The 17,684-nt window shown below is 45.8% G+C and overlaps 5 protein-coding genes across 5 annotated transcripts; 1 reads left to right on the forward strand and 4 right to left on the reverse strand.

The window, feature by feature from the left end:
• Window positions 1–536: 536 nt before the first annotated feature.
• On the reverse strand, window positions 537–836 carry LCP9604111_1885 (uncharacterized protein; the record flags this gene model as incomplete). The annotated part of the gene is made up of 1 exon (XM_039069300.1): window positions 537–836. One exon carries the CDS (start codon window positions 834–836, stop codon window positions 537–539), a length of 300 nt encoding a protein of 99 aa, XP_038932012.1.
• Window positions 837–1,982: 1,146 nt separating this feature from the next.
• On the reverse strand, window positions 1,983–3,735 carry LCP9604111_1886 (MFS transporter; the record flags this gene model as incomplete). Its single annotated transcript, XM_039069301.1, has 6 exons — window positions 1,983–2,846; window positions 2,896–3,213; window positions 3,273–3,387; window positions 3,448–3,510; window positions 3,564–3,658; window positions 3,721–3,735. 6 exons carry the CDS (start codon window positions 3,733–3,735, stop codon window positions 1,983–1,985), a joined length of 1,470 nt encoding a protein of 489 aa, XP_038932013.1.
• A 727-nt stretch (window positions 3,736–4,462) lies between these two features.
• LCP9604111_1887 (dienelactone hydrolase family protein) lies at window positions 4,463–5,431 on the reverse strand (the record flags this gene model as incomplete). The annotated part of the gene is made up of 5 exons (XM_039069302.1): window positions 4,463–4,502; window positions 4,554–4,766; window positions 4,820–4,881; window positions 4,940–5,271; window positions 5,338–5,431. 5 exons carry the CDS (start codon window positions 5,429–5,431, stop codon window positions 4,463–4,465), a joined length of 741 nt encoding a protein of 246 aa, XP_038932014.1.
• Window positions 5,432–6,365: 934 nt separating this feature from the next.
• Window positions 6,366–10,582, forward strand: LCP9604111_1888 (transcriptional regulator family TF; the record flags this gene model as incomplete). Its single annotated transcript, XM_039069303.1, has 8 exons — window positions 6,366–6,510; window positions 6,575–6,642; window positions 6,700–6,890; window positions 7,868–8,067; window positions 8,141–8,807; window positions 8,862–9,479; window positions 9,536–9,908; window positions 9,968–10,582. 8 exons carry the CDS (start codon window positions 6,366–6,368, stop codon window positions 10,580–10,582), a joined length of 2,877 nt encoding a protein of 958 aa, XP_038932015.1.
• An 853-nt stretch (window positions 10,583–11,435) lies between these two features.
• LCP9604111_1889 (CAZyme family GH76) lies at window positions 11,436–13,178 on the reverse strand (the record flags this gene model as incomplete). The annotated part of the gene is made up of 4 exons (XM_039069304.1): window positions 11,436–12,031; window positions 12,083–12,230; window positions 12,338–13,032; window positions 13,091–13,178. 4 exons carry the CDS (start codon window positions 13,176–13,178, stop codon window positions 11,436–11,438), a joined length of 1,527 nt encoding a protein of 508 aa, XP_038932016.1.
• Between the last annotated feature and the right edge of the window lie 4,506 nt (window positions 13,179–17,684).

The raw sequence follows: 17,684 nt of genomic DNA on the forward strand, positions 1-17,684 counted from the left end.
ACTAACTTGATCTTAACTTCGATTGAGGGCTGCAAAAGAAAGTTGAAGCTGTGCAATTCTAGAACATAAATTCAAAAAAAGAAAGATTTATTGACTTGACATGAAAGTTGTTCCTATCTGCTATAACAATCGGCAATGCTTCAGGTAGGGGGTTGCCAATCTTATCCCGAAGATAGCTGTCGATAACAGCCAGGAAAATGCAAGGGGGAGACTCCTTCATATGATGCGCTCGAGTATCGCGCATAGAAATATCATACATGCCGACATCCCGGGCGAGAACCTTGAGGGCTTGGACCAAAAATAACCTCGGCTAGATTTACAGTCTAATTACGATACTAACAGATATAACGCACACCATTATAATTCACACCTCGTTTAAAGGCTCTGATATTCAATTGCTAGCTAAAAGACAGCCGTCAAGGTCAGGCCAACCCATGCTATTTGACATCAAACACCGAAGATCAGACCAAACAAACATACCCACTGCCAATTCCAGCGGAGCCCTTATCTCCATACATCTCTCACAGTCGAACATTCTAGCTATCGCAAGACGAAACACGGAAGCTACCCATGTTCCTGCTCAAAGTGTGGTCATTCCAGTCATCAGATGCAATTCCAATCTGGTTGCTGCAAGACTTGTCGCTGTAGACACGAAGAACACAATCGGACCACAAGTTGTTCTCCCAGTCAATAGTGTCACCGCTTTTGCAGGAGGACTTAGTGCAGCCCTTGTTGTCTTCGCTGTCCCACTGCCCGCTGCAGGTGGTGAAGATCCAGGCGTTGGCCATAGGAAGGATGGCGGCGATGGCGGCGATGGTGGTGGTGGTGAACTTCATTTTGTTTCGAAGTTGATGGTCGGGTTTGAGTGGTTGAAATACTTAAGTAGGGAGTTGAAAATAGATGTGGATTGAATCTTTGGTATCAGAATTGAGATGGAGATTTGATTGTATCTGAGGGGATGTCAGGAGCGTAGAAGCAAGGGCAAGTGGTTATTTATATAGCTTTCTAGGTGGTATCGAGTCTTCTATTGATAAATTGAAATATGTAACTTCATCGATGCAATACGAGTGCTAGGCACAATACGAGCATTTGCCAGTGAAGCCGAAATAGAAAACACGAGAGATCAGCATCGTCAACGGGGCCATGATTCCAATCTCCAGGGTCAAATACGATAACTATTACCATCTTCAGTGGATGATACAGGTGATTGGTAGGTACCTAGGGAGTCCACTGTCTATAGGGCGGAGGTGGTGAGGTAGCGATGTCGATCAGAAGTGAACATCGCTCTATTTAGGGCTAGAAAAATGACCGGGGAATAGATCATCTATAGCTTCTCGTATTCTCATTTTGAAACTCATCTACTCAAAGCAGAAGATATTATTTTTGGATGACCTTTATACCATGCTGCCACTCGCCCAATACAGACCTGCAATTGATAGGAGGACTAGGTTAACATATTATGTCTAGGAAAAATCGTTATCGTGAAGATATTTTTCTTCAAGCTCAAGTATGATCCAGGGTCTATTTATGGATGTGGTGCTAACCCCCGCATAAATGATCGACAGGGTCCAAGGCCCAATATGCCCGGACAATCCATGTCATATATTTTAAGCCAAGACTCGGGTTCAGCCTGCTTCTCTTGGCATCTCGTGTTCGTGGAGCTACAGGAATACGAAACGTAACACAACTTAAGAAATACCTAGTATGACGCACTTGGCATGTCTGTCACTAAAAATAAAAAGAATAAGCAGCAACAGGGACAGCAGATCTTCCTGCTGAATCTTTACAACAAAAGAGTGCATTCAAACGAGATTATTAAGTACGGGGAGAGAAAGAAAAAAGAAGGGAAGAGGACCGGGGCTGTAAGGTTATTGTGTGTCCCTTTTGCAAACCATGCAAATCCTTAATGCGCTCGCTTTGTTCCATACGAGGAAGGAACCAACAATCCTTCAGATCGTAACAAGCCGGAAGTCCTTAATAGTCTATGCCAAATTCAACGTCGCTTTACCTCTCATGGATTTACCGAACCAGTAAAATATCACGGGCATTGGGATCATAGCCAGAGTAACAAAGCCCAGTAAAGAATTTCCCCACCCATAACCCAGCGCCTGGTACATGTAGGGACCAGCCAGGGGTAGCAACGCGCCGAACAAAGAGCGACTCACGGTAATGGCTGCGACTGCAGATGCTGCATATCGTGGGTATGAATCAATGACGTAGGTCTGCAAAGTCCCAAAAATACCCACCATCCCAAATGCGAATGGGAAAAGCCCAATTATAGGAACAATCCAATGCGTGTGCGCTTGAACCGACCATCCGTACCAAAAAAATGATATTGGAATGAAAAAGGTGAAGAATATCGATAAGGGGAGACGCATTTCTGGTTCAAAACTGCCATTGTTGCGGCTCTTAAGTCGCAGAATGATTTTATCACTCAGCAGAGCAAAGAGACATTGCCCACAGAAAAAGCCGAGACCAAGCCCAATGTATGACAGTCCACTGATTTGAATACTCCAGCCATAGGTATTCTGGAAAACATTGGTCACTGTGGTGAAGAGAAGGTAGAGGCAGCCGTAAACCGTGGCGATATACAAAGCAATGATCGACACGATAGGGGAGCGGAAAAGAAGCTGAAGAGGGGGTTTTAACCCATTTCTGAGGCGATCCATTTGCTTTCTTTGAGGACCCCCCTTTTTTTCATAACAACTGTAAAGATCAGGTCGTTGAAGCTCTGATCGCAATGAGTCTGTCTTGCGCTGCATGATGATAATTGGGTTTGTTTCGCGATTGAAAATCGCTACAAGAGTTGCCACTGTGCCACCCACAATTAAAAGAACCCAGAAGACCTATTTTGGTTAATTTCCATCTTTTGAGTAGTCAAGGAAGTCTACTAACCCATCGCCATCCGGCGCCGTGGGCAATGAACCCACCACAAATTGGACCAAGCACTGGCCCGAACAATGGCCCAAAGGAAAATATTGACATTGCGAGTCCTCGCTGCTCTGCTGCGAATAAATCCGAGACAACACCACCGCCAATGGTCAAGCATGCAGAACCGCCAATACCGGTGAGGAGACGGAAGACAATCAATGCAGACAGATTCGGGGCAAGGGCACAGCCAATTTGGAAAACCACGAAGAAACAATTTGCGACGCTGAGTACAATTCTCCGTCCGTAAATCTCGCTTAGCGGGGAAAAAAGCAAAGGTCCGCTCTGCGCTCTTTGTTAGGTCAATGTCATCCAGAGAGCGCCCAGGACCGTAATATACTTACTCCATATCCAAATAGATAGCCTGTCACGGCCAATGACTCACGAAGCGAAGACTTATTGCCGAACTCTTTACTTGCGTCTGCAACGGCTGGAGCGAAAACAGATGATGCAAATGGGCTTCGAGGTAGGTGGTCAGGATAATGGACGTATAATTAAAGTTGGAAGAATATTGCATACCTAATCAATGTAATGATGCTGACGAGTGAGAGAAGGAACCACTTTCGTGTAGCAGGGTAATTTCTGTATGACCAATTAGATCTTAACAGCTGTGGGATAACGTAAATTGGACGTACCTTGGGTTGAGAGGGTCATCTTGGCTATCCCACCCAACTATGCCGGTTTCAAGATTTGTTAGGGGGAACTGCTCCCGCTTGATAGTCGGATTCACCTGATTCAAACCAGCCAATCAGTAAAATCAACGAGAAAATTGCATAGAGCAGATAAAATCACTTTAGCGTTCTCCATACTGATTACTATCAGTTGTCGATTGCGATTTTGTGGACTCACAACTGTCGAGATACAGGATTTCACAAATCTTCCGTAGACAAAAGGAGTATCTGAATAGGTGACATATATATAAGATAAAAATTTACCATTTCAAACAATATACCATTTTCGGAAAACAAATGGAATCGGACTTAAAATACGGGCTAACCTAAAAAGCGGACTCCGGGGAAGTCTTGGGCCGATTGAAGAATGCATGGGCTTTGCCACTACCAACGTGCCGCCTCAGCCGAGTGCGACAGAGTGCACGATGACCATGGATCGCTATATTTCTAATTCCCGGCTAATTTGTCTTTTGAGTATAGTTCCTGTGCGTGCCTACCACGACTAGTTCCAGACTTGTCGAGATATCTAGACCATTATGATTTGGACGAAGCTATTATTCGGAAAAGAACGTGGAACTAGCATCGACTTTCTCCAGTGATACTGAATGCTGTGCTGATTAGCCATGAGCGGTATTTATAAGTACATCGGTTTCGTTAACTACCTCTCGTCTATTCTAATTTGACATTGGCAATATAACCTATATATTCATCGCAGATACAACTTGAGTAACTAGCAACATGGTTTAATCAAATGAAGACGAAGAGTTACAATGGAAAAACCACCCTCCCGTTTCCTCCAGCACAAAATCTGATCAGATGCGAGGTCTTATGATTCGAGAATGGTGACGAGGTACAGAAGTCCATCACAGATGCACATTGAAGAAATCGGCAATTTGTTCATACCTGGCGAAGTTATTAACGATAAATTGCGCGCGTTAGAATCATCTTGCTTACCCCCTTGTGAACTCCTTGGAATTCTGCTCATTTTCCATGTTCGCACGAGATCCCATCCACCCATGGAACATTGTTTCGTATAGTTCAAATTCAACATCAACATTAGCGCGCATGGCTTGCTCATATTCTTTCAAAACATCGGCTTGCTCTTCCGGGGACGATAGGCAGATGTGGGGGATGTTGGTGGCTTTAGCGTCCGCAATATCAAGAAGGCTGAAGCAGAACATATCAATACTGAAGACCAAACCAGACCACAAGAGACTCACGATGGGTGGGCTTGGCCAGAAACCTTAAAATAACTCCGACCACCAGAAGCCAAAGCAGCAAGCTGTCCAATACATCAGTAAATTTTTATCGTCGTGGGATAGGTTTTATCCATAACCTACCTTTCCTCCCCAGCACAGTCCAAGAACACCCCAACTCTTGACTTGGGGGTACAAATCCTCGCTTTGCTTCATGATATCCAGAAGAGTAGATAGGTTTTTTTCCGGGCTAGCATTCTCCCCAAAGAAGGTCATCATGTTGTTTCGCTTCTCCTCGGTGTCCATGGCGACCCAATCCATGCTAGCTGCCTTGCCTCTAAAGAAATCCGGAATTATCACGAGACATTCCAGCTTTTGTGCGAGGATAGAGGCCCCTTGTATAGTCTGCGGGTAAAGACCGAAAATGTCATACACGAGCATCACTCCACGTTCAGATGAACGGTCACCCACGATATCTGCCAATTTGGTTTCCCGAATTAGCTACCCATATGATTTCTTTGCTTCCTTCATATTGGACTCACGCAAACGGACTTCCGCAGCTACATCAGTGCCTTGCTCGGTAGATATGACCGGCTTTCCAATGGCGGGTGTTGAACAGCATGATTTGGAGGACATTTTGGGTCTTTGTAACTCAGCTTCCTGTCTGGCTAACGAACCGGACAAATCGAGCATTCAGTGTTGGGACTCTATCGTGGGAGGCACTAGGAGGTTTATATAAGTGTCACAGCAAGTATCCATTTGAACCGCTTCGTCATTTGTCCGTGCGCAAAGTCTCGGTATTACCGGACTTAAAGGGAATCGAAAGTCTGCCGGACTCTACAAAGCATTCGTTTTGTAACTACATTTAGTTCAAGAGCTATGTGTAGTCGACATGTCCCTTGCTCAATACCAGACCGTGCATCACTTTGATGGGGGTCTCTCACCTTCTCATCACCCAAGAATGCATCCTGAATAGTGGGATAGATATTTTTCTATTTTGGAGCATCGATTTCAGACGATTGTCTTTCAAACATGACCCTTGAGGAAACTCTATTGACGCCAAGAATTGAGCTCGGACCGCCATGAAACGGCGCTAACCCAAAAACCGGACTTAGATAGCACGTCGGGATTTTGAGTCTCGGACGCACTTGCAAATTACACCGTGAATTAGCGCTATCCCAAAAAGAAACTGGGCAAGACATTGACTGTGAATAGGCGATAATATTCCCATCGCTTAATAGGCCAAGTAAGTAGTAATACGAATGGTGAAAAAGAGTATTTGTTGAAATATCAGAAAACCTATGCTACTTGTATTCTTAAAGGCTCATAATCAATCCAGGAAGAGGTTTCAGTATTGTGGCATTCTTCAAAAGCCCGTGCCCTGAAATGCGGCCGCTTATTGCCGAGTCCGTCGCATGTCTGAGATGAACAGCTTTGTGTATAAGACTTGATCCGGATCCTCGCGATAGAAGAGCATTGCCATTTTATCTCTTCTGGCCAGCCCTTCCATTCATCTGATCCACCTGATCTGACTTGTTCGCACTTTCAGGGACAATCAAGCCGAAACATAATGCAAAATGTTCTTTTTTTCTTCATTGAAGTCGCATTCTGTATGGTGACCATCGTGTCAGCTCAGATCCCAGAGTCGGACACCGTTTTACAAGTGCAGTACGGGAGTGTCACGTTTAAGACCGGAGAGAAGCTGAGGTTGAGTGGTATGGAATAGTAACAAGGCAGAAGAAAGACCAGACGAAGCTGATAGAGCCGATCTTATTCCAGACATTACATCAGCCCCCAGTATTGGTCTCTCAGCACCTGCCCTGACAGGCACGTATATTGTCATCATGGTACCGCCTTCCTGTCCCTATTATACCAATCCACTTCCTCGACTTAACTCAACTCAGATCGATCCCGACGCACCTGACCCCACACTTCCCATCTTCACTCAGGTTCTTCACTGGGTACAGCAGGACCTTATCTTCTCGCCAATGGCCGGAAAATACAATACATTCGTTCCCCTTATTACTCCGTCACCCGCACCCGCTGCCGCTCCGTACCTACCGCCTATGCCACCACCACTCTTAGCTCCACATAGGTACATCCAAACCCTATTCAGACAACCTGCTGAGTTCTCAATAAATGACCTCGATCTCTACCTGACCGACTCTATCTTGAGATTTGGATTTAACTTATCCAGATTTGCCCAGGAAAATATGTTGGGGGAGCCTATTGCATCAAATTTCTTCTTAGCGGGAGACGAGACTATCCAAATCAGGTGATAGACTTGCTGAAATAATTCAAACTGCGAGTTTCCCATATTTGCCTTGTTTATCGGTCCTTGGGTTGGTCCCCGGTCTGAATAGCCCCTTACTTAAGCGTCAATGGAACCGGAATCATTTACACATGCCGTAGGCACCCTAGGCAATTCTCAATTAGATTAGGAGGAATATTAACGCCAGTAAATCCGCAATATCCGCTATAAAGATGGGTTTTCCAAACCCAACTGACGATTAATAACCAAAACATGATAACCAAGTCCAATTCGATTCGCGACAGTCTCGTAAAACTGGAGTGGGTCTATACATCGGCCACGCTAACCCAAAATACGGGGTTTACTTACTCCAAGGGTGAAGAACTTGGCGGCTGTTTTCCTAAAGCCGCATGCTTAACTCCGGGAGGCAGTTTCCTGATCTGGTGCAGATTAAGGTCTAGTCTATGTCGTTCGGATTAGACCTCGTATGTAGGCCTTGCTGAGATGGAATTATCCCCCCGGTATCAGATCGAAATGAGTCGTTTCCTTACACAGAGTTTAAGGCTTCCGTAGACGTAAATGAAGTGTGCATAAGAAAAGGGATGCAACGGATGTGCCGTGCTTGCCATATTCCGTTTGTCACGTGATAGTATCTGAGATAATGACGCCTTGGGGTGGCAGGAGGTGGCCTTTTCAGCTTCATGAATGCTCAGTACGATTACCAGCCATCGCATAGTCGGCCCTTTTCCCCCTGAAATTATGGCTACCCACAGCTTTCAACTGCGTGGAAATTTCGGCCTTGGTGGACCGTCTCTGTCAAGCAACTCTTCCGAGAACACCCACCAACAGAAGCAGTCTCGGCCTGGAGGATACGAGGCTAACACATCTCCCGCAAATCCTGATATCCAGCACATGTCAGTCCAAACAACCAGTAAAAAGGTCTCTTGTACCTCCTGCCGACAACGTAAAATCAAGTGTGACAAAGAAAATCCATGCAGCCAATGCACATCCTCATTTTACGGTAGGACGCAATTTCCATACCAAAACAAAAAATTGCATTGCACTGGGAAAACACTGATACTGAAACTTTGAAGATTGCATATACCCCGAATCTTCACGTAAACGACGGCGGAAACTCCCTTTGGAGCGAATAGAGTCACTTGAATCCAGACTGAAAGCGATAGAATCATCGATCTCAACGAACGCGGAAAGTTCCCCCATGATTCCTAGTTCCATGACATCGGAAATTGGGAATATTACGAATAAGACTCCTCTGGCTACACCAAACGAACATACCGCGCCCGCAGAGCTTGGGAATCGTGATAAAGTATACCACGCCGTTGAACAGGATGAAATCGAGTTTCAAGGGTATTCTGCGGATCGATCTTTTATTCAGTGTCTAAATGCGAAGCTAGGTGACTGGCGTGGCGGTGATATGACTTGGCAACAGCTCCCCTCTCGTATATCAGCGCCAGCATTCTTTGAAGTCGAGGGTCGAACTCCCGCTCGAGTCACTTTACCTGAAAGAGATATCGCAGCCAGGCTGGTCGACGCAGCTTTGGATGCACAGATACTACTCTGCCTTGTACACCGACCAAGCTTTGAGGTTTCTTTCAACTTGGTCTATTCGCTTGAAGAAGCCAACTACAGTGCCAAAGAGCAGAAATTTCTACCGCTTCTCTATGCCATATTTGCGTATGGGTGCCTGGTCATAGACCCCGGCTCGTACGGTCCCGATTGTGATAAAAAGGTGTCTCAGGGGTATTGATTTCCAAAGTTTTCCCGTATTCTTGCTCAGGCTCTTACATAAAGCAGGTTGGAATTCTACGCAAAGAGTCGACAACTCCAGAATCTTGCCGAGTGCAGAGATTTAACATCTCTCCAAGCCATCATGTTTTTGAACCTCTTTCTTCTTTCGTCCAACCGAATATCGACGTGCTATACATATCTCAGTGCCTCATTATCGATTGCGCTACGCATGGGTCTCCACCGGTCTCTCAAAACGGGTCAGGATTTAATTTCCGAGGAAATGAGCAAGAGGATATTTTGGACGCTGAGGCTTCTTGTCAATGACGTTGCCACCGCAAGCGGTATGCCTGTTCTTCTGAGCGATGATGAAATTGACCAAGAGCTTCCAAAAGAGACAAATGACATAAATATTGAAAAGATGAGGATTTCTCCACAGCCGCGCGGTGAGATATGCTATATATCCGGTGCGAATTCATACAAGCGACTACAAATGGTTAGGGACAAGGTGACCCACTGTGTCTACTCTCTCAAAGGCCAGACCACGTCTGATATGAATGGTTTACCAATTCATGGTGTGAGCTTGGCATTGATACACGGAATACAGGGTGACCTTGACAATTGGGTGGATGATATACCTATGGGTTATCGTCTTGGGACCTGTTACACCGAAGCCAGATTGATAAGGTAGGAAATTTGGACATCATCCTTCACTTGCGAGAGAGCTTGCTGATGACTCCCAGGGCCCAATTTATTCTAGCTATGTCATATGCTCATGTTCAGCTCTATCTCTATCGGCCCTTCTTGCATTATGCTGTGAGATCTCTCAACGAGCAGGTTGGTATGTCAACTTATGCGACTGCATCGGTTCGGGCTAGTGAAAATATTATCGCCCTGTGTGAAGGGATGTATGGACAAGATCTCCTCAAGGGTGATTTGTGGCCTGTGACGCACATGTTGACAAGCTCTATTCTGACAATTTTGTATTTTGTTGTGGTTTCTCGAGCCTCGCCTAAAACAGACATGCTTCTTGGGAGCTTGATAGCTGGGCGAAGAGTTCTAAATCACCTTGCTGAACATAGTCTTTTCGCCAATCGAGGTAAAGTCATGCTGACGGTGAGCATTAATCAGCCTGTGGCTCCTTTTGTCGCTGTTCACTAACATGTACAATAAAGATCATGATCTCCACCCTCCCGGGAACTCTTCGACATATCCAAGAAAAGCTTCTTCGCTCGGATACCCAAGAACTCCCCGGGCTTCAAAATGAGAGGCTTGCGAGCTATTCAGGTCCTTTTGATAATGCACTCAATTCCCGGCTGGCGTCTGAAACCTTCTCGCTGTCTCCAAAACAAAGTCCTGTCGGCTCATTGCCAGCCTCTACCGCCGCTGAGTGGGGAGCAAACCCTAGTAAATCCCTCAATTCATCAACTGTGCTCAGTGATAGCCAATGGAATCCCAGGGTTTCAAATGCACAACATTCGACAATCGGTACTTTCCAGCAAGACTTGGCTGGAACATCGGAATTTTGCAAAGCTCATGATTCCTCGAATGAATCAAATAGCCATCCGATTATTGGGGAAGACCAGACCTATCCTCGAAGTCAGAACTTGGAAGAGATGGGAGTTATAGACGAATTCCTTCAAGCTCAGCCGTTGAATCTTCAACAAGACTGTATTGATGAGACTTGGTTCAGCGCTTTGAAGATGGCTGGCTTGGATTGTTCAGATGACTTTCAGAGTTCTATTTCACGCTTGGAATGTTTAGAGCAGACTTTCGATTTCGATGGCTGATTATGGCGCAATAGCATTATCCCCAGAGTTAGGGGACGAGCAATTGGGCATTCTTTTCTCCGGCGGATAAGAGGGGAGTCGAATTACGGCGAAGTCTTTGGCGATGGTTTTGGGGTTGGGGCTTCGCAATTGTCCCTTCATATGCCTCGGGGCTTAATGGGATCAGCTTGTGTAGTAGATTCCCACGGATTACCACACCAAAGATCCAGAATTAGGGATTACACATTGTTACTCAACTCACGGCGCCTTGCCGGCAGTTGGAATATTGGCTTGATTATCCACATGTATGGGCGACGGATCGGACCACTACGACAAAACTAATTTTTGGCTCACCGCTCTAATCACCGCCTGTATGATTATGGTCTTGGGCCTGTATATAATATTGCAACCTCCATCAATTAACATTGTACCTTTTGAAGAGTAGATTACCTCTCTCTATAATGGCAGCACTATATCTGAGAGAGGGGAGTGTACTATGTGAAGAATGCGTATGCTCTGGAAAATATCAATTTGCGTAGGGAGAAGATGGTGGTATGTATGTATGTATCTGGTCGACAATTAATAAGAAAACCAAGTTAAGAATAACTACACAGAATGTATTAATTTGTATAATACAAAGGCGGAAACTCCAGCGGTGAAAATAATATATGTATTACTAAGCATATTCCAGTTTGGCCCATTTCGGCTGCCCTAGAAATTCTTGACACGAAGATTCCGAACATAATCTACGTTACTTAGCGTGATCGCTGGAATCGTGACTACGTTTACTGGATCCTCGTTTGAACCTCCCGACCTCGCAATCCTTGGTAATATTATATGGAGACACTTTAGAGTACGTAGCGACTTCCGTACATCAAGCCAATTCATGTCGCACGTTGCTTGAAAGTGTGGTAGCAGCTTCTTCGTGCAATTCCGCAATACCATTATTGGGTACCTCTTGAATTAGCCCCCCGTGCACTTGATCAGTAACAGTGCTATGGCCATACAAATGATCGGCAGGGTCTGACTGTGACCCCCCGGTGTATCCCTTTTTTCCGGGCTCATCCTTTCGGACGGCATCATAAGTCTGATCTTTCCATTTGCGGAAGCCCCAGGAGATAGCGCCAATAATGAGTGCGGCGCCACCGACACTGCCAACAACTGCACTCGCGATTACTCCGTCAGAAATTTTATCACTGTCACCGCCACCGGTAGACGTGTCATTGGCTTTGGAAGCAGCGCCACTGTCGTTTTCTGTGTTATTTGCAACACTACCGGAAGTCTGTGAAATTATCAGATTGGACACCAGGATATTCACGACGTTCAATGTGTTCCCGAAGCTGGGGGCGTAGTCATAAACAGAAGAGGTCCAGTCTGAGCCGCATACAGTATGATTGCTTGTCCCGCCGCATTGCTGTGCTAGCGTGATGGCTGTGCGGCGTAGTTTAGCATTGATCCTGTTGGCGACCTCTGGCATCAAATTTGATACACTCGAAAGCCATAAGGCTAAAAACCCTTTACCTGCCTCTGTTGAATATCGGGCCTGGTTCACCGCACCAAGTCCATCAACCAGATCCCCTACTTCCACTATCATGTTCCGGGTGAAAAATGATGTTAAGGTGTTGTCCAATAGGCCTTCGACTCTTGTTTTCCATAGATCAGTATCCGTCTGTACCTACCTTGTCAGCACTCTATAGACCCTTTTGGACGACAAAAAGAACAACAGGAGAACTCAAAGAGCAAGGCAAGGAGCACTTCTCTGCGGAGGCAACTCACCATTTTGAACATATACGCAGCGCCGCTCAGCCACAGTCCATAAGAGGATGCTAACCTCCAATCCTTCAATACAAAACAAGCAGTATTGTTATCCATCCCAGCAACAAGGGAATTGATCGTCCAATCGCTCTCGTTCAGGATGTGATTTTTCACGCTCCACGACCAAACAGCCGAAGCCCGATCCGCAAAAAAACGTCGTTGCTCCCCCGACGAAGCGTAAGCAATTCGGGAAGTTAGCTGGAAATATGTACCAGTAAGGTACCCAAACTGTTGCCCGATGAGGTTTTGGGAGTCTGGTGAAAGCCCATCGGTACAAAAGTGACCGCTTTTCCACATGAGTTTGCTGTGCAGATTTACAGCGCAATTAAACCAAGACTCCGACGAATCGGTCGGAAAGCCTACTTCTGCGGCGGTCATAGCGGCTAGACCCCAGATAGCGGTGCTTGGTCTTGTGTTGGTTGAATTGTAGCTCGAATTGAATATTGTTGGTCTTTGGCTGTCCATGCGGTCAATGACGAGGTTGTTGTAATTACTGTTCTTGGTCGTGTCCCAGAAAGCGAGCAAAGTAATGTATACCGATGCCTCATCCTTTACACCGTGAAAAGGATCATCGCTTAGAGGGCTCACGCTGCCGTCGATGGTAGAATTGCTGAGAAGGTTCGTGACTTGGATTGTCGCAGCATTTTGAATTGATTCTGGGCCCTATTAGTTCATGTGCTAAACCATATGACACTTTCGTACTTGGCAACATACCTGTGCTATTGATATCTAAATCAATAGCAGAAACCCTCGTGAGGCTGCTCATTAACCATGCCGCGTAGCCTAGGTGGCAGTAAATCATCGCAATATGGCGAACGGGGATGATTTACAGGTAACACGAAGGAGAGACGCGATTAGGGATCAAATAAACAATGCGCTGCCGCGTGTCTTACGTTACAAGATGTATTACACCCTTACCTGCGTTCCAATCAGGGTCCCACTAAAGTGGTTCGTTCACATGGTATAGGTAATTTCGCGGGTGTCGTGCCAACTGATTTGATTTTTCAATACCGTAGATATTTTATCTTAAAAGTTATTCACATTACCAAGCTGGGTTGAATACCTGGGGTACTCATTGAAAGCAATTCAAAACGTAGAACAGAAATGCAGACAGCTGAGTTGGTCCAAGTCACAGCAATTAGATCCGGACATGTGATTTGAAGCCTGTAACCATATTTCCCGGGTTGTATGCTATGGCAGTATTCTGTAACTATGGCATCCTTATAATTTAACATTCCTAGGGAGTTGTGACAGTGATGTTCGTGATCGATCAGCTTTGATTCCACAACAACTCTCACACTTGGGGCTTTGCGGAACCTCACCTAAAGCACTCTAGTCCTTATTAGGACCGCGACTCGCCCAAATCTCATCTACCAGTGTACCCTTGTGAGTCAGGTTGAAATACAGATGTAATTAATATCTGGCGACGTGCCAATACACTGGCGAATTGGGAACGGTACCTCAAAGAAATGTCTAATAACTTTGAATTAATTATCGTAAGGCTTAGCCGCTCGTTTCGTTGATAACGTCAAAAGCTCGAAAAGTTGTTGCGCCAACTACGTTGGATTCACATTCATTGCTCATTCTTAGTGGAAGGAGAATCATACGGTGCAGTGCGTAGGTTTATAGGTACTGGAAAAAAACACCTAGCTCGATTAAAAAAGTGCGCAATTGTTTCAGGTCTAAAAACCAATCGCAGGCAATCAAAAAGCGAATCCCTCTGTCCCTTGCGACAAAATTGTCAATGCAAGGGCCACAGTCCCCATTCGTGCATATAACTAAGGAGGTCGCCAGGGTTTTATGGAAAGATTATATATTGCACATTTAGTGTCACATTCCTCACTTCCAATGCTATTGCGAGTCACATTCTCGCCAGCTCGGTCAACTTGTTTGAGGTGCTTCAGTTTTCCTGTATGACTAGAGACTGAAGTTCTTCTATGATGGTAAAGCATCCAGTATAGGAGTAAGTTGGTTAAAACTTCTGGTGGTGGAACAAAAAGCTCATTTAGGGCAGAACAAATGACTTTGAGCGATTTATTAGTGCCCTCGGGCAGTCAACAGGGACAAGAAGAGTTATGGATTAGCGGCAACGGATCACCTAGCACTGCGGTCTTATACGGAACGCATTAGACCGTAGCGTCAAATAGAGCCCGTCGGCGCTCCCTTGGACGGACGCAATGTGTCTTTATTGCACTAGTTTATATACAGAGGGAAGGCGGGAGGGACAAAATCAAGTCTTGACTGCGTGTGCAGTCAGATACACCCGCAATCATCATCCGCGCAACGGAAATCGGATCTTTGTTTATCAGCCCCTACGAATCGCGGAGAACTTACCAGTCCTCGTCGACGTCGACTTTCTCGCAGAGAATGATGACCCGATGGCAGTGAGTGCGAGAGTCACTTGTGATCTATTCTTGAGTTCATACGCGCTGTTTGAACGGTTTCCGGATACCATGAGGTCTCTCAAGGGTGCTTTGATGCGCAAATGGCATGATCTTACAGATGAACCTGATTTGACATGTTTGATCCCGTTACTTCATGGACATGGCCCCTTTGATACGAAAACAATTCACCGTCTTCAGATCGAGCTTACGACGAAGAAGCCTTCATCCTCGTCAAGCCCACATTGGCTCACCAGCTGAAAGCCACAGCGGCGGTAGCTCAGCTACCTCCGAGTTTAAAAATGACGAGGAAGTAGAAGACTATGGTGTGGTAAGCTTTCTGCCAATTGAAGAAAAGAAAAACTCTGGTCTCTACAACATGAATATGCTGTGTCCACCTTTCCCCGTGCTTCTCCAGGGTATCAACAAGATTTCGAGTTTCGGCCAGTCTCAAAAAAAATACTACCCCCTCATCATTTACCTCGAATTCTCAAGGCTCGTTCGAGGAAATTCGCGTAAGAGCGGCTGGATCAGAGTCTGGATGGTCACGCGTCTTTGCCAAGAAGGGAAAATACATCAATGATGAACTCATCGCATTCCATACGATTGGTAAGACTGTGGCGATGACCAAATTCGAATACGTGCTGCTTCCCATCTTCGACCTGGTCAATCAATATGACACATAGAAGGCCAATCTCTCAGTGGACGTTCTGAGTTCCGCTCTATTCACTTGTGCGCCGTTGACTAGATATTTCCGAGAAAGGGCGGATATATTCTTCCTGAACCTCGCCATCGGGGTCCGACTGGCGACCGAGCTGAATGAAGTATTGTCCGAAACCTTCGGGTGGGCTGGAATTTAATGCTGGGAGGAACCCAGACATCTCTGTTGGTTCGACCGAAGGCATGCAGCTACAGCTATTGCCACTACCAGAAGAAAACAAATATTTGTCTTCACAGTTGACGGTAGATCTGAACATAGATTTCTTCGCCTTCTTGTTCTCTTCAAACCTCCGACCGGACGATGTCTTTTTGAAGAAAAGCCGATGAAACGTATCAGCTTCAACAGCGGTTTTCGCACACGGGGAAGAGTCACAGGGGACAATTATTCGTCGGATTTCGGCGGCCAGGCGGGCTGGTATGGTGGTATTGAAACCCCCCTCCCCCCAAGACTTCTGATCCAATTTGATATGATTAGTCTGATTTATTGACTTTGGTTAGATTTCCCCCCACGCATGCATTCGGGAAAGCATCTTTGCCGAGCCACGGATCGATCACCACTTCGCATACGCAGGCATCTTGACCGAGTTCGAACTGGATACATCTAGATTATCGGTCGATGTGGGATGCTGCATGGGCACTGACATCCGGAAACTGGATTGATGGGCTGTGTGGTTAGCTTTATTCTTACAATCTTCTGTTCAATGCCCGACACAATTGCGTCAATTAGATATAGACCCTTCTGATCGAATGTACCAGGGTCAATATGCTATACAGCTGGTGTGGGGTCGATGTCACTTTATTTTTGGATTTTCTTTATTTTCGTTTTCGGCATAATGTACTTTTGACATTCTACATATACTACAACACATATTACAGTGGGCACAGCTGGAATCCTCAAGTAGTAGCCTTGTCTCTTAGGCAGAGAGAAAGTTTAGGGGCCTTCATGTGAACTAGAATCCCAGAGCAGGACTTGGACCAGTCACCACAGAATGAAAAAGGAGTTTACAGGATGCTCTTGCATTAGAGGATAAGGATGTCTACTACGGTTTGTATAATCTCCATAATAGCTGACCTCTCTGGATGGTTGGTGTTATTGTGTCGCTCTCGTCTTGTCTGTTATGCCATACTGCCTACCGTGCATATCCCTCTTCAATATATATATACTGTCTTGGTTCAGCGTCCCAGGTCAGTGGTCACTTTATACACACCAAAGTATGAGGTGAGTTAACCAATCGTCATTCACTGGCTCAGCACATTCCTCACAACCATCTTCAAGTCCAAAGCAGGGACACTCAGGAGTTTATTTCCAGATGGATCGTCGGGAGCGACCACAATATGTCCCATCAGCCTGGAATAGGTGCACGGCCAATAATTTCAAGAAACAGTAATGATAGCCCCGAGCAAACTTCTCACGACCTTGCGCGAGTACGTCTTATGTGTTGGCACGGGTGATTCTCCATTTAGACCCGCTTTCCACTTCCAGTATTTCCAAGATGTCGTTCTGCGTTGTAGTCACCGAACTGATGCAAAAAAACTTGTTGGCCATTGCGGGGGGCAAGGTGCAGCGCACGCCCTGTTGTACCGACGATAGCGTTCAGAAGTTGGTTGCGGATAAGGGCTCGTTTCCCGAATCGTAAATCACGGCGGATTTGGCGGCAAGGTTGAAGCCGGGGGCGCCGGGGTTTTTGAGCAAGACCTGGAATTGCTGCGTACCCAAGGCCTTTGACCATCTCAACCCCGAGAAAACCCCGAGACTGCCTCCTACCTGTGGATAATTGTCGCTAGAACCTATTTAGTTAAATATGTGCTAGCATCGTGGTTCATGGTCTGTCTCCACGCACCCCAATTACGACGACCTTCTTGATGGGATCTATGCTGCTATAGAGAGAGTTGTAGTGAGAAAAATTTCTCGTATCGGATGAGTCAACAATTGAAAATTCAGGGGTTGCCCTTCAATTTCAAACAAGTCTAACGCGGGTGATAAAAGACTTGGCGCTTTTAAATCCGAGTGACGTCATATGTAAGCATACTAGTAGGGACATGCATGAGCTTAATTCGACCCCTGGCGGCTTCCAACGTGGTTATTTGTGGACCATCGAGATCATGAATTACGTTTACCTCCCGATACGGTCCCTTTTGTCATGGAGTAAGGGATGAAATCTCTTCACGGATATATTCCTACATAAGGCCGTGATGACAACCCACTT

Source organism: Penicillium roqueforti (assembly GCF_015533775.1).
Source record: "Penicillium roqueforti strain LCP96 04111 chromosome Unknown scaffold_02, whole genome shotgun sequence".
Lineage (NCBI taxonomy): Eukaryota > Fungi > Ascomycota > Eurotiomycetes > Eurotiales > Aspergillaceae > Penicillium > Penicillium roqueforti.